This window comes from Micromys minutus (genome assembly GCF_963924665.1).
Source record: "Micromys minutus genome assembly, chromosome: 3".
Taxonomy (NCBI): domain Eukaryota; kingdom Metazoa; phylum Chordata; class Mammalia; order Rodentia; family Muridae; genus Micromys; species Micromys minutus.
In genome coordinates this window covers 25,254,131-25,272,725 of record NC_137972.1, presented here as the reverse complement: position 1 = coordinate 25,272,725, position 18,595 = coordinate 25,254,131, and the positions used below count along the sequence as shown (strand labels likewise).

The window sequence follows — 18,595 nt, the reverse complement described above, 5'->3', positions numbered from 1 at the left end:
GCTCATTTTCAATTACTTATAAAACTTTCATATTCTGCTAGCACCTCTGTCTATTTCGATAGCTCCCTCCTGCTTGGAAGTTATTTGTTTAGGGACAAACTCCTGGAGAGTAGGGTATTAGATCAAATAAATTCCAAGTTGGTGACTCCCCCCTCCTCTCTCTCTCTCTCTCTCTCTCTCTCTCTCTCTCTCTCTCTCTCTCCAGACAGGGTTTCTCTGTGTAGCTCTGGCCATCCTGGAACTTACTTTGTAGACCAAGCTGGCCTCAAACTCACAGGGATTTGCCCATCTCTGCCTCCCAAGTGCCAGGCAAGTTGAACATTCTTGAGCTGGTTCATTATAGATTGTCCTGTGGAAGTGGTCAACTGACTGACAATGCCACAAGACATCTTTCTCTTTTAAAGTTTTTGGAAAATTCTCTTCTTTTTAAAAACAAACCATTTTCCCGCATTTCCTGTGGTGCTCAGAATTGAACCCGGAACCTTATACATGTCTTACCACTGAACTAGATCCATAGTCCTACAGAATGTCCTAATGTCTAGGCAAGTGTAGAGACTACTGAGTTACAACATTTGTAAAATCAATCAATCAATCAATCAATCAATCAATCAGTCAGACAAACAAAACTTCACTGGTGTGGGTCAAACTTCTGTAATGCTAGCACTGGGGATGTCGAAGCAGGAGACTGGGAATGAAAGACCAACCTGGGTTATCCAGCAAGTCTAAGGGCCCCCTTGACTATCTGAGATCCTATCTTTAAAAATGTCACCAAAGTTGTAGTTACAAAATGGTATTTTACTTGTGTTATCTCACACTTGGGAAGCTGTTAGAGATGGTGACTATTTTAAAGGTGTTTATTCAGTATTTGTATTTTTTTTCTATGTGAATTGCCTGTCTTTGCTTTTGTGGTTTTGTGTTTATGTGCCTGTGTGTGTGCTGTGTGCCTATGTGTGTGTGTGTGCCTGTGTGTGTAGTAGCAGAGGTCAACTTCAGGTGTTTTTCCTCAGGAGTTGTCCACTCTTTTTTTTTTTTTTTTTTTTTGAGATAAAGTATCTCCGTGGCCTAGAACTTTTCAAATAGGCCAGTCGGGTTGTCCAGGGAGTCCATGAAAAGCACATACTACCACATCTGGATTTTTTTTTTTAAACATGGATTCTGAGGATGAAATGAAGATCAGGTCCTCCTGCTGCAAGTTTACCAACCCGGCCCTACCTTCATCCCTCCTCTTTTATTTTTGTTTCAGAGACATGTCAGTTTAGTTCTGGAGAAATAAACTATCGCCATGGTAGAGAGTTAGTCTCACCTAGTTTTGAGATAGGGCCTCACTATGTGGACCAGGTTGTATTTGAACTTGTGGCAATCTAACTACCTCTGGCCTCCTGAGTGCTGAGATTATAGGTATGTGCTATCATGCCTAGCTCTGATCTTAGTTATTGAAAAGATAACTCAGAACCTGATAAATATCAAAGTTCAGGCTTATCAGAGAAGAGAAAAGTGCTGGGCCAGCCTAGGAGACCACCGAGCTTAGCAACTCTACTCCTTTGACCGGGAGGCTAGGCCTAACACTTCTTGCTATGGACCCTGAAAGTGCAAGCAAGACCGTTCCTGCACAGGCATGGGTGGTGTGTGAGAATTTTTGCACTGTCTTGGCCCAAAGCTTCAGTCCCCTCCCCAGGCATCGGCTACGCCTCACAGATGATCGTCAGCCTCCTCAATGTCTACTACATCGTTGTCCTGGCCTGGGCTCTCTTCTACCTCTTCAGCAGCTTCACCAGTGACCTCCCCTGGGGAAGTTGCAGCCATGAGTGGAATACAGGTAAGATCATTGCTGAAAAGCCCACTTCCTTCTACCTTGTTATGTTAACCAGGAGGGAGATTGCACCGTATCCCAGGTGTCTAATCCCTAGTTCACATTTTAAACTAGGAATCAGCCAAATAGATCATAAAAAAAAAAAAAAAAAAAAAAAAAAAAAAAAAGAGGAAGGGACTGAAGTGGAATTCTGTGATATAAGACATGTTTGGTGTGAAGGCCCTGCTTCCTCAGTCAACACTCCTTCAAAATGTGAGATGTCACCAGCCTCTCGAACGAAATGTCATGGGCTTAAAAAGAACCCATATACCATGTGCACTTTGCACACAGAACCGCCTTCTTCTGTGTTCAGTTACTTGCTTATTTCTGTCTAGCACATGGCCTGTTTGATATGTCTGCTTACTTACTTGTTTTTTCCACATCTGATATTGCTTTATGGTTTTTCAAATTATCTGGGCTCAACTTGGCAGTGAGCTGTTTTGCCCATTATCAGTGAAACTTACGGTAGCGATTAACTTCTGTGTTTACAGAGCCACATGAGCAGCCTAGGACAATAGAACTATCGAGTCTGATGGATTGAGAACTGTTATAACAGCAAAGCTGTCTGGAGTGGGACCTCTCGGTAGCCCAGCCTATGAGGAGCACCCGACACATGGCCAGGGTCTGAGGTGTCTGAGGAGCAGAACTGTGGAATTTTACCATTCCGCACCAGATGGGCTTGTGGCTCCCCTGCAGGGTACCACAAAGGAAGAACACGCTGGTCACTGTTCTGCTTTGCTTCTTATTGCTGCACACCATAGTCACTGTCCAAGCATCTTGTCGTCCTTGCCCATAAGACTGTATGACGTGCCGGTGGCAAGGACTAATGAGTGCTTGGGCAGAGGCATCGCTTGGCTCCGAATGGCAGTTAGAGTCCTTGACTTGCCAAGTTCGGATTGGCTTTTTTTTTTTTTTTTTTATGCCTTCTGGATCTGGTGTCTGCCTGTTTTTCCTAGCTCCCCATGACAATCAGTGGCCTGATGCTTTACACTGCCTTCTCGGGTGAGCCCTTGCCCATCCCAGGTTACCACCTGCATTCCACCATCTTTGTCAAATGAAAAGGCAGATCTTGGAGGCATGCTTCCCAACTATGCAAGAGTGCAATGGGCTCTTCTCAGATGGCCTGGTGGCCTTGCACTGACCCTGGGCCCTCATGGGCACTTTTCTTCTTGGTGCTTTCTGATGTTCTAATTAGCTGGAAAGGCAGTGTGGCAGAAAGGGTGCTTTCTCCTAGCACAAGTTGGCTGCCTACCTTAGAAGATTTCAAGAAAATGTTCATGGCCTGGGAATATAGCTCAACCTTTAGGTTCCTGTGACTGCATGAAAGCAAAGAGCCCTATTCTCCTGGAGCTGCCACTGAGCAGCAAAAGGCACACTGTCTTAGGTTCACTATTGCTGTGATGAAACACCATGACCAAAAGCAACTTGGGGAGGGAAGGGTTGTTTTCCATACCATTGTTTATCACTGAAGGAAGTCAGGACAGGAACTCACACAGGGTGGGAACCTGGAGGCAGGAGCTGATACAGAGGCCATGGCGGGGTGCTGCCTCACTGGCTTGCCCCTCATGACTTTCTGTCTGCCTTCTTTTAGAACTCAGAACAAAGGATGGTACCACCCACAATGGGCTGGGCTGTCCCCCATCAATCACTAAGCAAGGGAATGCTCTGTAGGGTGACCTATAACCCAATCTTATGAAGGCATATTCTCAATTCAGGTTCCTTCCTTCTTCTCTAATAGACACACAGCTAGCCAGCACACACACTGGAAACAACGTAGACAGGGCTATAGAAAGAGGTAGTGTACTTTGTCAAGCTTGGTGGTGAATACTCTCTGAGCTATCTTGCTGTTCCCCAGTCTTTACATCCACCAATGTTATATTGTTGATAAAACATTAAAAAGACTTCTGTAAAAGTGTGCAGGTAACAAAGAGCCATCTATTGCCTCACATTTACAGTCTCATTATTTATAGTCTCACTATTCCATCATTTCCTCAGACTAATATCTATGCTCTAGAGATCAGGGACGTGATGCTTAGGGTGTTCCACACCCAAGTCCACACAGCCAGTACCTGGAGAATCAGCGTTCAAGCCAGCACTCTCTGACCTTGCCCCTGCATCATAGCCATGTTGCTATGTGACTTTCCTAAAAGATGTTCTCGCCATTCCTCCAAGGCTGGGGCTCTCCCTGGGCCAGTCCCCTAGGGATAGCGCATTTTTGGAAGCACCTGGCACAGAGACCCTCTTCTTGTGCTGTTGGGCCACACTTCAATGAGAATCTGTAGAAAAGGGGTGAGAAATCTACAGAGGGAGTGTGTGAGACGTGAGGTGGGCTGGCTGCTGCTTGAGAGATGTGGGGTTCGCAGGATTCTAGTCCAGGGCCTTCTAGACACCATATTCTGATCCTGTTCTTGTTGGCCATGAACAGTGTTGACTGATGAACTTTCTCTTTGTTCCTTCCCTGGGGTTTCCGGGTAGAAAACTGTGTGGAGTTCCAGAAGACCAACGGCTCCTTTAATGTGACATCTGAGAATGCCACCTCTCCTGTCATCGAGTTCTGGGAGTAAGTGAGGCCTTTCTCCTTCTGGATGTGGCTGCGTATTCTAAAGAAGAGCCTGGGCAGAGAATTCCCCTGGGCAGCTCCTATGTGATTTAGTTCTGTAGTACCTTTACTATGCTTAATGCATGATTGTTCTCCGATGAACTTTGTAATTCTTATATTAGAGAGTGCCCATATACACAGTGAGTGCCTATATACCTGACCACCCTCCCTGTGGCTGGCAGTGTTACAGCTCGTCTAGACCCGGTCCCCAAATGTCATTCACCCAAGGCTCGATCCCTGACATCAAGAATCCTCAGATGGATGAGAAGGTTTAGGTCTGCATCCCTCTCTCATGATCAGTGAACATTCCAAGCAAACTGAACTGGGCACAGTGTACGGTAGCCGCACCTTAAGTCTACCTCCGTATCTGTGCAAAGGAGAACACAGGTCTCAGTGCAAGGAGCTGACAAGCCTTGGATAAGAGCTTAGAGGTGTTGCTCTGTTGCTCATACAAATACCCCCAGAGTTAGGGCAGTTGCTTAGCATGTTCATGGCCTTGGGTTCTAACCCTTACACAGGAAAACACACACACACACACACACACACACACACACGAAAAACAAAGAGCAAAACCATAAAGTAAATACAAACACAGAAAAGAGAGAGGGGAAGGAAGGGAAGAAACCCAAGAGGGAGGTCAGGGTCTATCTGCTTTCTTAGGAGGCGAGTCCTGAAGCTCTCAGATGGCATCCAGCACCTGGGGTCCCTGCGCTGGGAGCTGGTCCTGTGCCTCCTGCTCGCCTGGATCATCTGCTACTTCTGCATCTGGAAGGGGGTCAAGTCCACGGGCAAGGTCAGTGCTGGCGAGCTCCCAGGACAATGTGCCTTTCACAGGGGCTGCCACCCTTCCGTTAGCCTAGTGGAGACAGGAGGGAACGACATGGCAGTTTATGTGGCTTCCTTCCTTGTTCCTGTGTCTCTCATGGGTTCCATTTGTGTACTCTTGGGTGGTAAATGGAAGCAGAGAGGGAGGAGGGGTAGCACTAGAAGAACTCTAGTTTGTAATCTACAGTGTTCGTGAGCATCTTGCAAATTCAACAGAGCTACGGGTCCCCATTTTATAAAACAGTTCAGTGGATAGAGATTGCTGTTAGACCACACAGTGATTCTCAGCCAGTTTAGGAGTTTTGGCCTCTTTATATCCTAGAGAGTATAAAGTGGAGTCTGTGCATGCATGTTTGAGTGTGTGTGTGTGTGTGTATGTGTGTGTGTATACACACATATACACATCTTGAGCTCTTCTGGACTCCTGCCTTGGAAGCCTCTCTTTACCTTGGAGGTCTTCTTTACTAATCTGACTGCCCATGGAGGAAAGATCACATCGCACAGACATTTGCAAACCAGACGCTGTTGTTTGTAGCTCTAAGCGCTTGTGTGGGCAAATGCTTGCGTTCATCTGACCACTGCACAAATACTGAATAGAGTGTAGGGTGGAGAGGTGAGTCGTGGCCAGAGGATTGGAGAGATGGAGCTGAACAGCTGTGAGGCGGAGAAAAGAGCAGGCGGGGAACTCCCTTGGCCTCTTCTGGGGGGCGGCGAGAGCTCCTGTGTCAGCCCCATTCCTCTGCTAGGAAATTCCAGCATGAACCTTGCTTCCCCACTCTCTTCCTGTTTCTCCTGGGCCTTGGGCAGGTGGTGTACTTTACAGCCACCTTCCCCTACCTCATGCTGGTGGTCCTGTTGATTCGAGGAGTGACGCTGCCCGGAGCGGCCCAAGGAATTCAGTTTTACCTGTACCCCAACATCACACGTCTGTGGGATCCCCAGGTGAGCAGCTACTTCAGGGCCACCAGAGGGCTCTGGGGGTGCTTGAGCTATATGAAGTATCCCTGATTCTGGATGGTCCCCAGGGCATCTGTGGTGGTGGTGGTCAGTGTAGCAGGTGCGGGACTATTCCCTTCTGCAGAAACAGCCAGCAATTGGTTATGGTCATATGGAGTCTACCCCTGCTCTTTCTTGTCTACAGCTACCCCAGGGAACCCAGAAGACTCGGGACCCTGGCAATAACAACCCGTTTGGGACTAAGCATATATACTGCAGGCCACACCCTTTTCTCTCATTCTCAAATTCCATGCTTCTTTCTGAGCTTCCTTCCTTGGTTCTCCCCTCTCAGCCTGCCACCCCATTTGCTCTGTGGTGCCCCCTCTCTGGCCTAGTGACCCAACCCTCCAGCCTCAGCTTCCTGCTCCTCCCATAACAGTTGGGCTGGTATCTAATTTCCTGTCAGTTGTCTCTTTTCCTTCAGCTTCCCCATCTCCTCTGCGGTCTACAGTGCTGACAGCCTCACTGTGTCCAGGGAGGAGCGCTGGAGGGTTGTTACTTTACAGTGCGGGAACACAAAGCAGCCTGTGAAGCCCTTGCTTCTGGCAAGTAGACACGGAGAGTGGTCAAGTGGCCTGGGCACAGAGACGGCTGCCTAGTGTCACATGTCACCCACGCTTCTCTGGCTCAGAAGGGATACTGTGTATTAGTCAGTGATACTCCCCTTGGTCTAGAGACTCTCTGTACTGGTGCAAGGAACTCCCGGGAGAATTGAGGGCAAGTGGCTCCCAATACCTAGAAGACTGTTGGATGGCCTTCCAAGTGGTTAAAAAATAACAAGGGACAAGCCCTGTCTGCGAAGTAGCTGGAAGATAGAAAGGCAAGGGATGGGCCCAGGGCCCCTGAGTTCCTCCTTTTAAGGCAAGAGTTCCCCTTTGGGTGGAATTTGGGTTGACCAGAGTTCCCAAGTTTTTAGCCTCACCTGAAGGGATGGCAAGTCTTCTTAGGACAGCCAGGACAGCCTCGGTTAGACTCTCCTCACGAACTCCAGCAGCCTCGAGTCTTCCTGTGAGATATGAACCTTTCTTCCTCCTGTCTAGGTTCTCAGAAACCACAGAGGTGCAGGGTACTGCCATACTGCCACACACGCATTTGGACGTGGTCTGGCTACAGAGCCAACCTATAGGACCAGAGCTGTTGATGTTTCTACTGTGCAGATGTCATACTGTAGCCCTAGGCTGCACACAAGTGATGTTTCTGTTCCACAATTCAGAAGCCCCTTGTCTTTACCTGGAACCAGATGGTTGTGACGGATAGTGGACTATAAGCAGGCCTCTCTGGGGCAGCTGTGTAGGCAGGCCAAGGAAAGTCAGGCTTGGATCTGCCTTGTAAAAGGGACCTTTTAAAGTTGGAGAACAGCAGAGCCATGAATCCGTGGGAAAATCTCACTTTTATTTGTAGGTAGGACTGAGAGCAGGAAAGCAAGGCCAGGCAGGTAAACTGAGGGACCAAAGGAGCCCAGTATTGGTGGCTTTGTCCTAATCAGCTATTTATATATCCCTGGCACTCTTAGGAGGCTTCCATGTCTTATTTTTAGCTAATCCCCACAGCATATTAATGAGATACTTCTATTTTTATAGATAGAGAAACTGAGGCCTAGAGATCCTTAAGATTTTGTGGTTTTGGAGATGACGACGGCAGGGCTCCATACAAGCCAGGCAAGTTCTCTTACCTCTGGGCTTTAAGGCTATTTCTATTCACGTCTGCAACTGGAAGCAGGTCTGGATGCTGACAAACCCGGAAAACTTTCTGACCTCTTCTGGAGGTCCCTGTCTGTCCACCTTGGCTTCTTGTGCAAGTCATTCGCCAAAAGCTGTATTGAGCCAGGCCCATTCTAGATGCAGCGTTTGCTCTATGTTTCCAGAAGATATGAGTGTGGTCCAGGCAACCTTCAGCTCCAGGGGCTAATGAAGCCGTGACTTGATTGCCTCAGAGAGGAAGGCTTATTGAACACCCAGCTTCTGTTGCCATGGTGCAGTCTGCAGGCTGCTGTAGGCTACACAGGGAACTTCCCTGTTCTATAGGCTCTGTGGCTGCAGTTTCAAGGGTAGCTCAGTGGAAGGTAGGTCTTGTCATCAGTGAGCTGAGTATTGTAGGGTGGGACATCCTGCTAGGCCCTAATTGAATGTAGTTGGCACTCCTTGGGGAGTGTGATAATTCCAACTGGCACTTGAGAAAGGTACAGAATCCCCACTAGGTAACACAAAGACTAAAGGCATCTCTCCCGCCAAGAACAGAGGCAGAGAGCCAGGGGAGACTGCTGGGTTCCTCTCTCATTTCCGCCTCTCTGCCAGGCTTGCTGTGTGCTGGCTGTGTTCCTGCCTTTCCCAGGCTCCTGGGTTCATGCTGAGAACTGGCTCTTAGGAACACTGCACCTGCTTTGCTCAGAGTGTCTCTCCCTCACCCTAACCTCTTATTCTACTGAACTTTGGCTGAGAATAAGGGCAGGGAGTGGGGGTAGATCATCTGAAGAGCCCCGTGGAAACTTTTAGCCCCCATGTTGTAATTCTTATAAAGTGGGGTGCTGTGGCCATAGATTAGAGCTAGTTCTTTATCGTGGTGCTATCTACTGTGAGAGTAAGCAAAAGCTGCTCATCTGTGTGATGTGCTTATATCTTGTCAGGCCTGACATGACTGAATCGTTTTAATCATCAAATGCATCCTGAGTCAGGTATTGGCCTCATTTTATAGATGGAGATGTGAAAGCTTAGAAAATCGAAGAGGCTTGTCAAGAAGTAGAAGCTAGTATGTGAGAAGGGTAGCTTTGGTCTTGAATACTCATTTGGAGTCTGATGCCTTACCCTTCATCTTTGATATGTCCAGAAAAAAATATATGTAAAGACAAGGACTCATGTAGCTTACAAATATATGTATATATATGTAAATTATATATACATACATAATTAAAAGACAGGGACTCATGCAGTCCAAGCTGGCCTGGTACTTGCTTTATAGTTAAGAATGACCTTGAATTCTTGTTCTTTCTTTCTCTTCTTCCCAAGTGCTGGGATTACAAGGCATGTACCATCAGGGCCATCAGAAATTATTTGAGTTCTAAGGACTACTTTTGTGTTACTCTAGGATAGGAACTTAACATTTATATATGCATTAGGCATTTCACATACGTTATTTTATTTTTTATTGTATGGATTTTCCTTGTGAAATGACTGGAGGTGGGGCTAGAGCCCTAATTTGTTTGATCAGGGTTGTTCTGTTGTAGACCACTGTCTTTCTCAGAAGAGCAGGCATTTATCCACAAATATGGAGGATGAAGACATCAGCCTTGGATCTACTGAGGTCCCTCAGTTCCTTCTCCCTCAAAGGCCTCTTTTAACCCAAATCCCACCAAGTGTTTTTCATACTCCTTTTTTTTCTGGGTCAATCTCCTGGCCCAGGGGGAGACACATCAGAGTTTTGTTCTGAAACCCAGGGTGCCTGGAATGATCTGGGAGTGGGTTGCCTGTGGTGAGAAACAGAACAGCTTGCTCTGTGTGTTCATGAAGCCCTCCCCCCCAACCCCGGACTCCAGCAGGCTTGATGAGGCTGCAGCTGCACAAAGTGAGGCCTGCCAAGCTCACAGCTAGAGGGCTCCCGTCAAAGGCCACATCTGACCCTTGAGCTAGGAATGCTGGCCCTCCTGTGGCAGTTTCTCTGTTCTCATTAACCTCTTTCCTGACATGGTCCTTTCTGCTTCCCTGTCCCCAACCCCTGCTAGGTAAGGCAAACAGCCAAGCCATGGTTTCTCTGAAGAGTTAGTCCCAAATCCAGGATCACAAATATGCGTGGTCACAGGATGGAGCCACTGCTTGCCTAAGAGCTATCCCGGTGTCTCTGTAAATACGCAGGGCTGCTCTTGTAATACAGGGTCAACGCACTGTGAGGCATGGGGCAAAAGTGCAAGGCTAGTGAGGCTTGCAGGCGGTTCAGTCATGGCCTGCATGGTCTATTTGGAGAAAGCAGCTGGCATCATGATAGCTGTCCCATTAACTCAGCCCTCTCACCGCCAGGACAGGGATACCCTCTCTGTCCTGGCTCAATGTCTCTTGATTCAACGTTCTGCCCTTTAAGTGGCCCGCACCCCATGGACAATAAGGATAGAGCAATATGAATGTAGAGAGAATATCTTGTGTATTGTATGGATCCATCACCTGTCAATCTAAAAAATCCTCATGGTCTATAGGAAAGGGTAGAATAGAAGGTGGGGCATTCGGGAGGCAGAAAGGATTCTGGGACAGAGCTGGGCAACGGCGATTCACCCAGGAAGATGTGAAGAAATGGACACTTAATACCTAAGCACAGGTAACCAGCCATGTGGCAGAATGTGGTTAAAATAAATGGATCATAGTAAGTTAGGATCTAGTTAGAGAAAACCCTAACTATGTGGCTAAGTATTTGGAAATACATTTTGAGTCTAAGTCTTATTCCTGGGAGTATGGGGCTGGAAGAAAGAACCAGGACCTAACTTCTACATATGAGAGGCCACTGTGCTTCCCAAAGATACCTGCAACAGGTTTTGGAGCGCAGAGTACATGGAACACCATAAAGGAATAGCCACACATGGGTGACACCACTTTGGATTCCAAAAATACCCTCACCTGTCCTTGTGGTCTTCTTCTCAACTGTGCCTCTATTTGTCCAGCTGTTTATAAAGGCTCATTTCCTTTGTCCCATTGCAATTTCCTCCTGGGTTATCTGTTGTCTTCTACCTCCTATGCTGCTGTCTGGTTAGCTCTGGTACTTCCCCATCCTCTGCGGTTTCTCATACTGCTGCTGGCTTTTTCCTGGAAGAGGTTCTCAGTGAGCAGAGAGGACAGAAGGCTTCAGATTCTCTCCTGTCCTCTGCCATCTTTCTGTTTGGTCCCCATGCCTGTGGAGACAGAACTGTGATGAGAGGAGGGGGTCTGCTTCTGCTGTCTCTTCTCAAGGACTATGTGAGAGTGATCCTGTAGCTGACTCTTAGTGTCACCAGGGAGCTTTGGAAAAGGTATGAGTTCGGGATTCTCCTCCAGCCTTTGAGATTCAGTTTCAGCTGTGGATGTTGCCCGAGGACCTGGAGTCATTCTGAGATGTCACCAGTATCCCCAGGATGTAGAGGAAGATGGGTACTTGACTAGGATTGAGAGTGATCAGGGAGAGTGGAAGGTGGGGTGAGGCTAGAGCAGGGAGTTTGAGGGCATGCTTATGCTTAAGGAATTAGGGATGGGCAGGAAGAGGCTAAAGAGCCTTGTGTGGGGCCAGAGGAGGCACTGGAGGTTGTTATCCATGGGAGGAAATGTGGGAGGTAAGAGTGTTGTAGCCTCCAGAGCCCATCTCCCGTAACCCTGCAAACAGTTTATCCCTGAGCCTTGGTGTTTTTTTCTCACTGGGCTATTATTCTAGCTGTTAGATCTAAACCACAACATGCAAGGCCGGGTCAGCCAGCTGAGAAAACAGTGGCCGCCACTCTGAGGTTAGGATGGGGAAAGTTTTTGTTTTCCATTTCATCCTCTGGACCCCCGTGAGAGGAGGACAATTCTCCCTGCCTTTAAGACGCAGAGTACTGTGGGACAAAGCTACATGCTTGAAATGGCTTTGGTATTATGGACCATATTCCTCCAAATGCCTTCACCATGGTCCACACCGCCAGGAAACTAATAGGACATGAAGCAGAGCTAAGCGCTTTGCAGCCATGATTGAAAAACTGATACCAGTCTCTAGGTTTAGAGCATCCTCTCCTCCTCTCCTCCAAGCTGCTGTTAGTTTTCTTTGAATGCCCAGCATCTGTTCCATCTTGAGGCATCCCTTAACCCACTTAGGGAATTGAGGTGGAGAGCGTAGGTGAGCAATGGAGACAGGTCTGACACTGCCATTAGCCAGGGCTTGAAGCATGCCTGTTATCCCATGGAGACTCACATAGCCTTTTGTATGGCTCAGCTTCCCCCTTTCCCTTGTATAGGTGTGGATGGATGCGGGCACCCAGATCTTCTTCTCCTTTGCCATCTGTCTGGGGTGCCTCACGGCCCTGGGAAGCTACAACAATTACCACAACAATTGCTACAGGTGACTCTCCTGCCTCTTGCTAAGCTAGACCAGGGTGGACCACACTAGCTCATGCACCTGATCCATCTGCATCCTACCTTAGTACCCCAGGGGTATGGAAAAGTCATATAGGATGGGCAGAAGGTTGCTTTTTAAAAGGTAGGATGGTTGTGATTGGCTGGAAGACCATATGGGGTTCCCAACCTTCCCTGGCTTATTAAGAGATTCATAGATGCAAGAAAGCTATTCCAACACTCTGGGAAGTAATTACCAATGTCGTGTAACGATGACTCTGTCATGGTGACTCTATCTGGCAAATGATGTGCCCTTACACGTCCTCACCTCATTGCTCCAGCCTACCCCCAGACACCTTCTTCATTTTATAACTCCCCCCACCCTTCTCACCTGTTTCATGCTCAAGACTTTAAGTCAGTTTTAATGTTATCTAAAATACAGCCCAAGATTCTATTGCGAATTTCAAGACCAAATCGAGATGTCTAAGAATTACTTGCCATTTGTGATTATCTACATCCAAACCACCTGGGTTCACATCAGAGTGACCGTGTCACCAGAAGTACAGTATCAGTATAGGTGATGGAGTGCCTGGAGTGTTTATGGATCCTCTTCTACACAGCATCCTTCCTTCAGGACCACCATGGTCATCCCACATACGAACTAGTCAGGGGTTAAATGGGATAGAAGAGGGGTGTACTTTGAACAGTCTAAATTCTGTCAGGGAACCTTACCCTTGGCCTCTGCAACTATAGGAGAGGCTGTGTTCTTGGCCATTCTTTTCTGACCTGCCGGATGCCTCCTTCTCCCACCCATACCCCACAGGGACTGCATCGCCCTGTGCATCCTCAACAGCAGCACCAGCTTCATAGCAGGGTTTGCCATCTTCTCCATCCTGGGTTTCATGTCTCAGGAGCAGGGCGTGCCCATCTCTGAGGTTGCTGAATCAGGTGAGTGATCAGGGGAGGTTGAGGACAGGTGTACTTTTGACAACCAGGATCCAGAGCTAACCCCTCCCCCCAAAAGCTTCCAGTTTTGGAGTGTTTCAGATTTCCAGACTAGGGAAACCTAACTGTACGGGTCTGTACAGTAAAGGGCATTGAGACAGTATCTGGCACAGGCTATGTGGAGATTTCCTGCCCATACCATGTGGTGTGAACTGTGTGAAACTGATACTAATTCTCTCCCACTCTTCTAGTGTGGGGACTGTGTCCAAGGTCACGGGGTACCCTTGGCTGTTCAGAGAAAGCTGCCTATGGCTTAACCAGGCTTTGGCAGGAGAAGTCACTCTTCAGAAGTCAGCTGAAGAACAGTTAGTTATTTAATAGTAAATGTGTCAATGGATTCTAAAAGTGATTCTAGTTCGCTCATGGTGGGTGGGGACAAAAAAGGCTTCTGGGTAGCCATGAATTGCTGGTCCAGACCAAATGCAGCCCTCAAGGAGAATCCTTTACTACAATTGCTAGCACAATTGTCCTCCCCTGCTGTGGTTTGCAGCAGGCACTCCCACCCCCCTGCCACTTATTCTTCCTTTAGTGAAGCTTCTTGGATTTGTTTGGCCTGCTACTCCTGGACCTCATTCTTAGCTTGAGACTCTTGGCTTGAGGAAGTAGACTTGGGTGTCTGGAGCCCTTGTTAGATCCAGATTTTTTCATTGCTTGGATCTCTAGGTTCTCTTCGTGCCAGCGGTGTCTTGGAAACTGGAAACCAAGTAGAAGTTTGGGTGGCTTGTGTTAGGATGCGTGGGAGATGATAATTTTTGGGGGCAGTTTCTTGCAGCTCTGTTATCCCATGGCCCCATCCTGGGAGGCCCTGGGCTTGCAGAGGCCTGGAGCTGGCTCAGGCTCAGGGCTGTGTTTCTCTGCTCTCTCTCTAGGCCCTGGCCTGGCATTCATCGCCTACCCTCGAGCTGTGGTGATGTTACCCTTCTCACCATTGTGGGCCTGCTGTTTCTTCTTCATGGTTGTTCTCCTGGGACTAGATAGCCAGGTATCAGAGGCGGTTTCTCCAGGTCCGAGGGATGAATGGTTCCAGAGGGTGATGGTTGGGTTTCTATCCCCACGAGACCTTGAATTGTTGGGGACTGGGTGAATGTCAGAGGTGGGTGCGTTTCCAGGGACCCAGCGGAGCTTCCAGGATGGGTCAGCTCATACCCACCATATAAGGATAACTGCTCTTGGGGGCTGGAGAGGGAGGCTGCTGGCTGGAAGGAAGCTGGAGCTGGCTGGCAGGCTGTGGGAGTTCTCTTTCCCCCACTTTCTCTTACTGTCTCATTCAGTTTGTGTGTGTAGAAAGCCTGGTGACAGCACTGGTGGACATGTATCCCCGGGTGTTCCGCAAGAAGAACCGGAGGGAGGTCCTCATCCTGATCGTGTCTGTTGTCTCCTTCTTCATTGGGCTCATTATGCTTACAGAGGTGAGGGTCTGGGAGGCTTGATGGGGGATGAACTAGCAGCCAAACAGATAATGGCACTGGGAAGAGCCACAAGACAGGCCCAGGGAACTAGGGCTCCCTCTCTACAACTCTGGTGAGATTCTGTGCTTTCCCAGGGATAGCCTCAAAGGGAAAATGGCACCCTGGGGACAAGACACAGAACCTAACACTTTGAGGCACCCTGTGGTGACTGTCCTGATTTCCACCCTCCTTTTTTCTTTTTTTTTAAAAAGATTTATTTATTATATATGAGTACACCATAGCTATCTTTGGACACACCAGAAGAGGGCATCAGATCCCATTACAGATGGTTGTGAGCCACCATGTGGTTGCTGGGAATTGAACTCAACCTCTGGAAGAGCAGTCAGTGCTTTTAACCACTGAGCCATCTCTCTTTAAAATGCTATATTCACGGTCTGGAGCTCTTGGGTCTGACCTTAAACAGTCTCAGAGACAACACTAACAAGACCAGCTAGCTCTCAGATGTTCTCCATCTTCTATATAAAAACAATGATTAAAAACACTCGAACAAAACCAAACCAAACCAAACCAAAACAACAACAACAACAACAACAAAAAACAAAACCCAACTCCCATCACCCCTCCTCCCCACAAAAACCCAGCCTAAGGTTTTCTGCCTTAGTCGGCTCAGGACTTCAGAGCCTAAAGCTTTCTTATCTTACATTACTGTCCGTGAGCCTCACCACCTCTGCCCTGCTGTGAGGTTGCAGGGCTATAGGGGTCATAGGGTCAGAGGGGTCAGAGGGGCTGGCCCTTCTGCTTCCTCCCAATAGCCATCTCCCACGCAGGGCGGCATGTACGTGTTCCAGCTGTTCGACTACTACGCAGCCAGTGGCATGTGTCTACTCTTCGTGGCCATCTTTGAGTCCCTCTGTGTGGCTTGGGTTTACGGTGAGTGACTTCCGCCCTGGGCCCAGAGCCTAGCACACTCTTCCATGCCAGGACTCTCAGACCAAAGCGAGACATCTGCTGCCCACACGTACCTTTCTTGCCACCGAGATACCTAGTGCACATAAAGAGCCCGCCTCCTGTTCTGTCTGGATGCTTTTAACAGCCTTGGTGTCCCCCTGCCTTGCTGTCATGTGTGCCAATGAATCCTAGCTGACTGCTTTCTCCCAGCCATGGTGTCTCTTGCCCGTTTGTCCAGGCCCATCCTAGTCTGTTTGGCCTCATCCTGAACTCTCACAGCCTGAAGCACGTCTTCTATCCTTTTTCCTTCTCCCTGACAGGAGCCAGCCGCTTCTATGACAACATTGAAGATATGATTGGGTACAAGCCATGGCCTCTTATCAAATATTGTTGGCTCTTTTTCACGCCAGCTGTGTGCCTGGTAACGGAACTCTCAAGGGGTAAAAGAACGATGCTGGGTGGAGGGGATTGCGGTTGCAGTGGAGGGGAGGCCCATAGCTCCATAGGCCTTGGACATCACCTTAGGTATTCATTCATTCTCTCACTAGATAAGATAGGAAGATAAACTCCTCCTTTCCCTCCCACAGAGGGACTAGCCCAGGCTCAGGTCACTGTGAGGTGAGTTGAGCAAGAGCACAGTGTGAGGCTGATGTCCTAGACAGGACTGGCACATGATGCCAGGCTGCTCAGAATCATGCCTGTGAGCACCAAAGACGGTCCACAGAGAGCTTGACACACTTGCCTTCTCAGCATCTCTCGGGAGAAATGTCAGCTTTACACCCACTTTACAGACAAAGAGGCTTAAGAGGTGAAATGCTCGCAGTGGCTAGGATGTTTTAGAGTCGGGACTCTTGGTGTGGGAGATGGCGCACAATTAAGTCCCGACTAGAGCAACTGAGGAGAGGGATCCAAAAGCCCTCTCTGCAGTGACAGAGGATGTACACTGGACATGCTACCCAGGAATGGATTTTGAGCAGAATGTGGGCAGAGCTTGGAGACTGACTGACCTAGATAAGCACCACTCCCTGCTGGGAGAACAAACCAGACCAGGCAGCTGTTGGGGGTGGAATGGCCGATGGCACAGGGCTCCAACACCAACCTCTCCCTCTTCCGTTTTACCGCAGGCGACCTTCTTGTTCTCCCTGATCAAATACACGCCAGTGACCTACAATAAGAAGTACACGTACCCATGGTGGGGGGATGCCCTGGGGTGGCTCCTAGCTCTGTCCTCCATGATCTGCATCCCTGCCTGGAGCATCTACAAGCTTAGGAGTCTCAAGGGCCCACTTAGAGAGGTAGGAGTCAAGCAATGGGGGACGGGAATCTCATTGATGGCAGGTGGGCTGCTTTTGACGGGGGGCAAAGGGACTACCCAGCCTGTTGTGGGTACCAGGGATCCAGAGGAAGAGTCTTAAAAACCCAAACTGTGACTGTGGGGTTGGCAGCTGGAAGCAGGTCACATCAGAGAAGTCAGTCAGACAGACAGACATTTGTAAAGAGGAACATTGGCAGCCACCCATCCCCTACAATGACGACTGTCCTTTCAGAGACTTCGCCAGCTCGTGCGCCCAGCTGAAGACCTTCCCCAGAAGAACCAACCAGAGCCCACTGCTCCAACCATGCCGATGACATCCCTCCTCAGTCTCACAGAACTGGAGTCTAACTGCTAGGACCAGGGCCTGTGACAGACACACCTGTGAGCCTGGCTGTGGGAACAGCTACAGATCCAGAGGGCAGAGCCACCCCTCTGTGCTGGGGCAGAAAGACAAAAGGGGGTATTTGAGACCCACCTTCTGAGTTGGGCACCTCCTATCTTGATGTCCCTATTCCGAGGTGGTCCACACGTTGTGACACGCCCGAATCAGCAACACCCCTTTGAGGCAGCTTGGGAAGCCCAGGGAGGGCTGGGGAGGTGAAAACCTGGCTTTTCACTGGGTTCTCATCCTTCCATTAAATGTCATTAAATCCAGGTTCCTCCCACAACTGCTTGCCCACATGCCTGGTTTCTGTCCTCTGTTCATACCTTGTCCCCTCTTCCTTGTGAAATTGTGGCTCTAGGGTCCTGCCTCCCCCTAGTTCTCCTTTATTACCAAGTTTTTTATGAATCACATAGCAGGTAAGGCTGCTGTGGTGCAGTTGGAAAGGCAGATGATGGGGTCAGGCCGCTGCCCTCCGTCCCACATTTGGATCGAAGGAAGCCGGTCCCCTCTCTCCACGCTTCCCTAGAGTGTCGAGTGTGCTCCTGTATGGTCCCCACCCCCCACTTTCCACCGCTGTTCCACACTCCCCTCTCCGATCCTCATCATAAGATTAAGAAAGGAAGATGGACGGAAGGACCAAGGGGACCAGGCCTTGGGTACAAGAAGGAAGAAGACAGACTGGCAGCAGTTTTCCTGTTCACATGGCCCTTGCTGTATCCCTGCTTGTCAACACTGTGTGCATCATGGGCTGATGCAGTGGGGGGAGCTGATGCAGGGTGAGGGGTTGCCAGCCAGACTCTACCAGCAGGACTCCTCAGTCTCAGCTAGCAATAGGTTCAGACACCGGGAACTGTCACTCCCAGATGGAACCACAAGGGGGTGGCATTGCCATGTCTTCAGTCCTACATGTCAGGTCTGAGCTTCAGCGATGAACTAACCCTAGCTTTTAAGAGACTCAGGCAGGAGGCAGGCAAAGCCCTAGGATGTTGCCTGGAGGTCAAAGTAGGGCCCCAAGCATGCCTTAGCAGCCAGCCTCTAAGGGGATGGGGAGAAACTCCAGTTGCTTTTGTATGCTGTCGGGCATGGCTGAAATGTGCCTCTCTCCCCATCCAGGGTAAGGTCTACAGGAGTCCCTGCAGGTTCACCCGGGTCCTGTGCCACTGCCTAACTTGACTAAGTGTCCTATAACTCTGACCTGTTTATGCTCCGCCCCCCCGGGGGGTGTCTTTTTA

At 49.0% G+C, this 18,595-nt stretch overlaps 1 protein-coding gene across 1 annotated transcript in view; it reads left to right on the top strand.

Moving 5' to 3' along the window:
- SLC6A13 (solute carrier family 6 member 13) overlaps window positions 1–17,524 on the top strand; it is a 37,349-nt gene extending 19,825 nt beyond the window's left edge. The window contains exons 4-15 of the mRNA XM_080914533.1: window positions 1,676–1,816; window positions 4,325–4,409; window positions 5,109–5,241; window positions 6,081–6,215; window positions 12,205–12,308; window positions 13,125–13,249; window positions 14,176–14,288; window positions 14,578–14,715; window positions 15,543–15,645; window positions 15,984–16,084; window positions 16,788–16,958; window positions 17,211–17,524. Coding sequence (XP_080770659.1) covers window positions 1,676–1,816; window positions 4,325–4,409; window positions 5,109–5,241; window positions 6,081–6,215; window positions 12,205–12,308; window positions 13,125–13,249; window positions 14,176–14,288; window positions 14,578–14,715; window positions 15,543–15,645; window positions 15,984–16,084; window positions 16,788–16,958; window positions 17,211–17,333 — 1,472 coding nt within the window. The 3' untranslated portion in view covers window positions 17,334–17,524. The remainder of the gene's footprint in view (window positions 1–1,675; window positions 1,817–4,324; window positions 4,410–5,108; window positions 5,242–6,080; window positions 6,216–12,204; window positions 12,309–13,124; window positions 13,250–14,175; window positions 14,289–14,577; window positions 14,716–15,542; window positions 15,646–15,983; window positions 16,085–16,787; window positions 16,959–17,210) is intronic.
- Window positions 17,525–18,595: the final 1,071 nt, after the last annotated feature.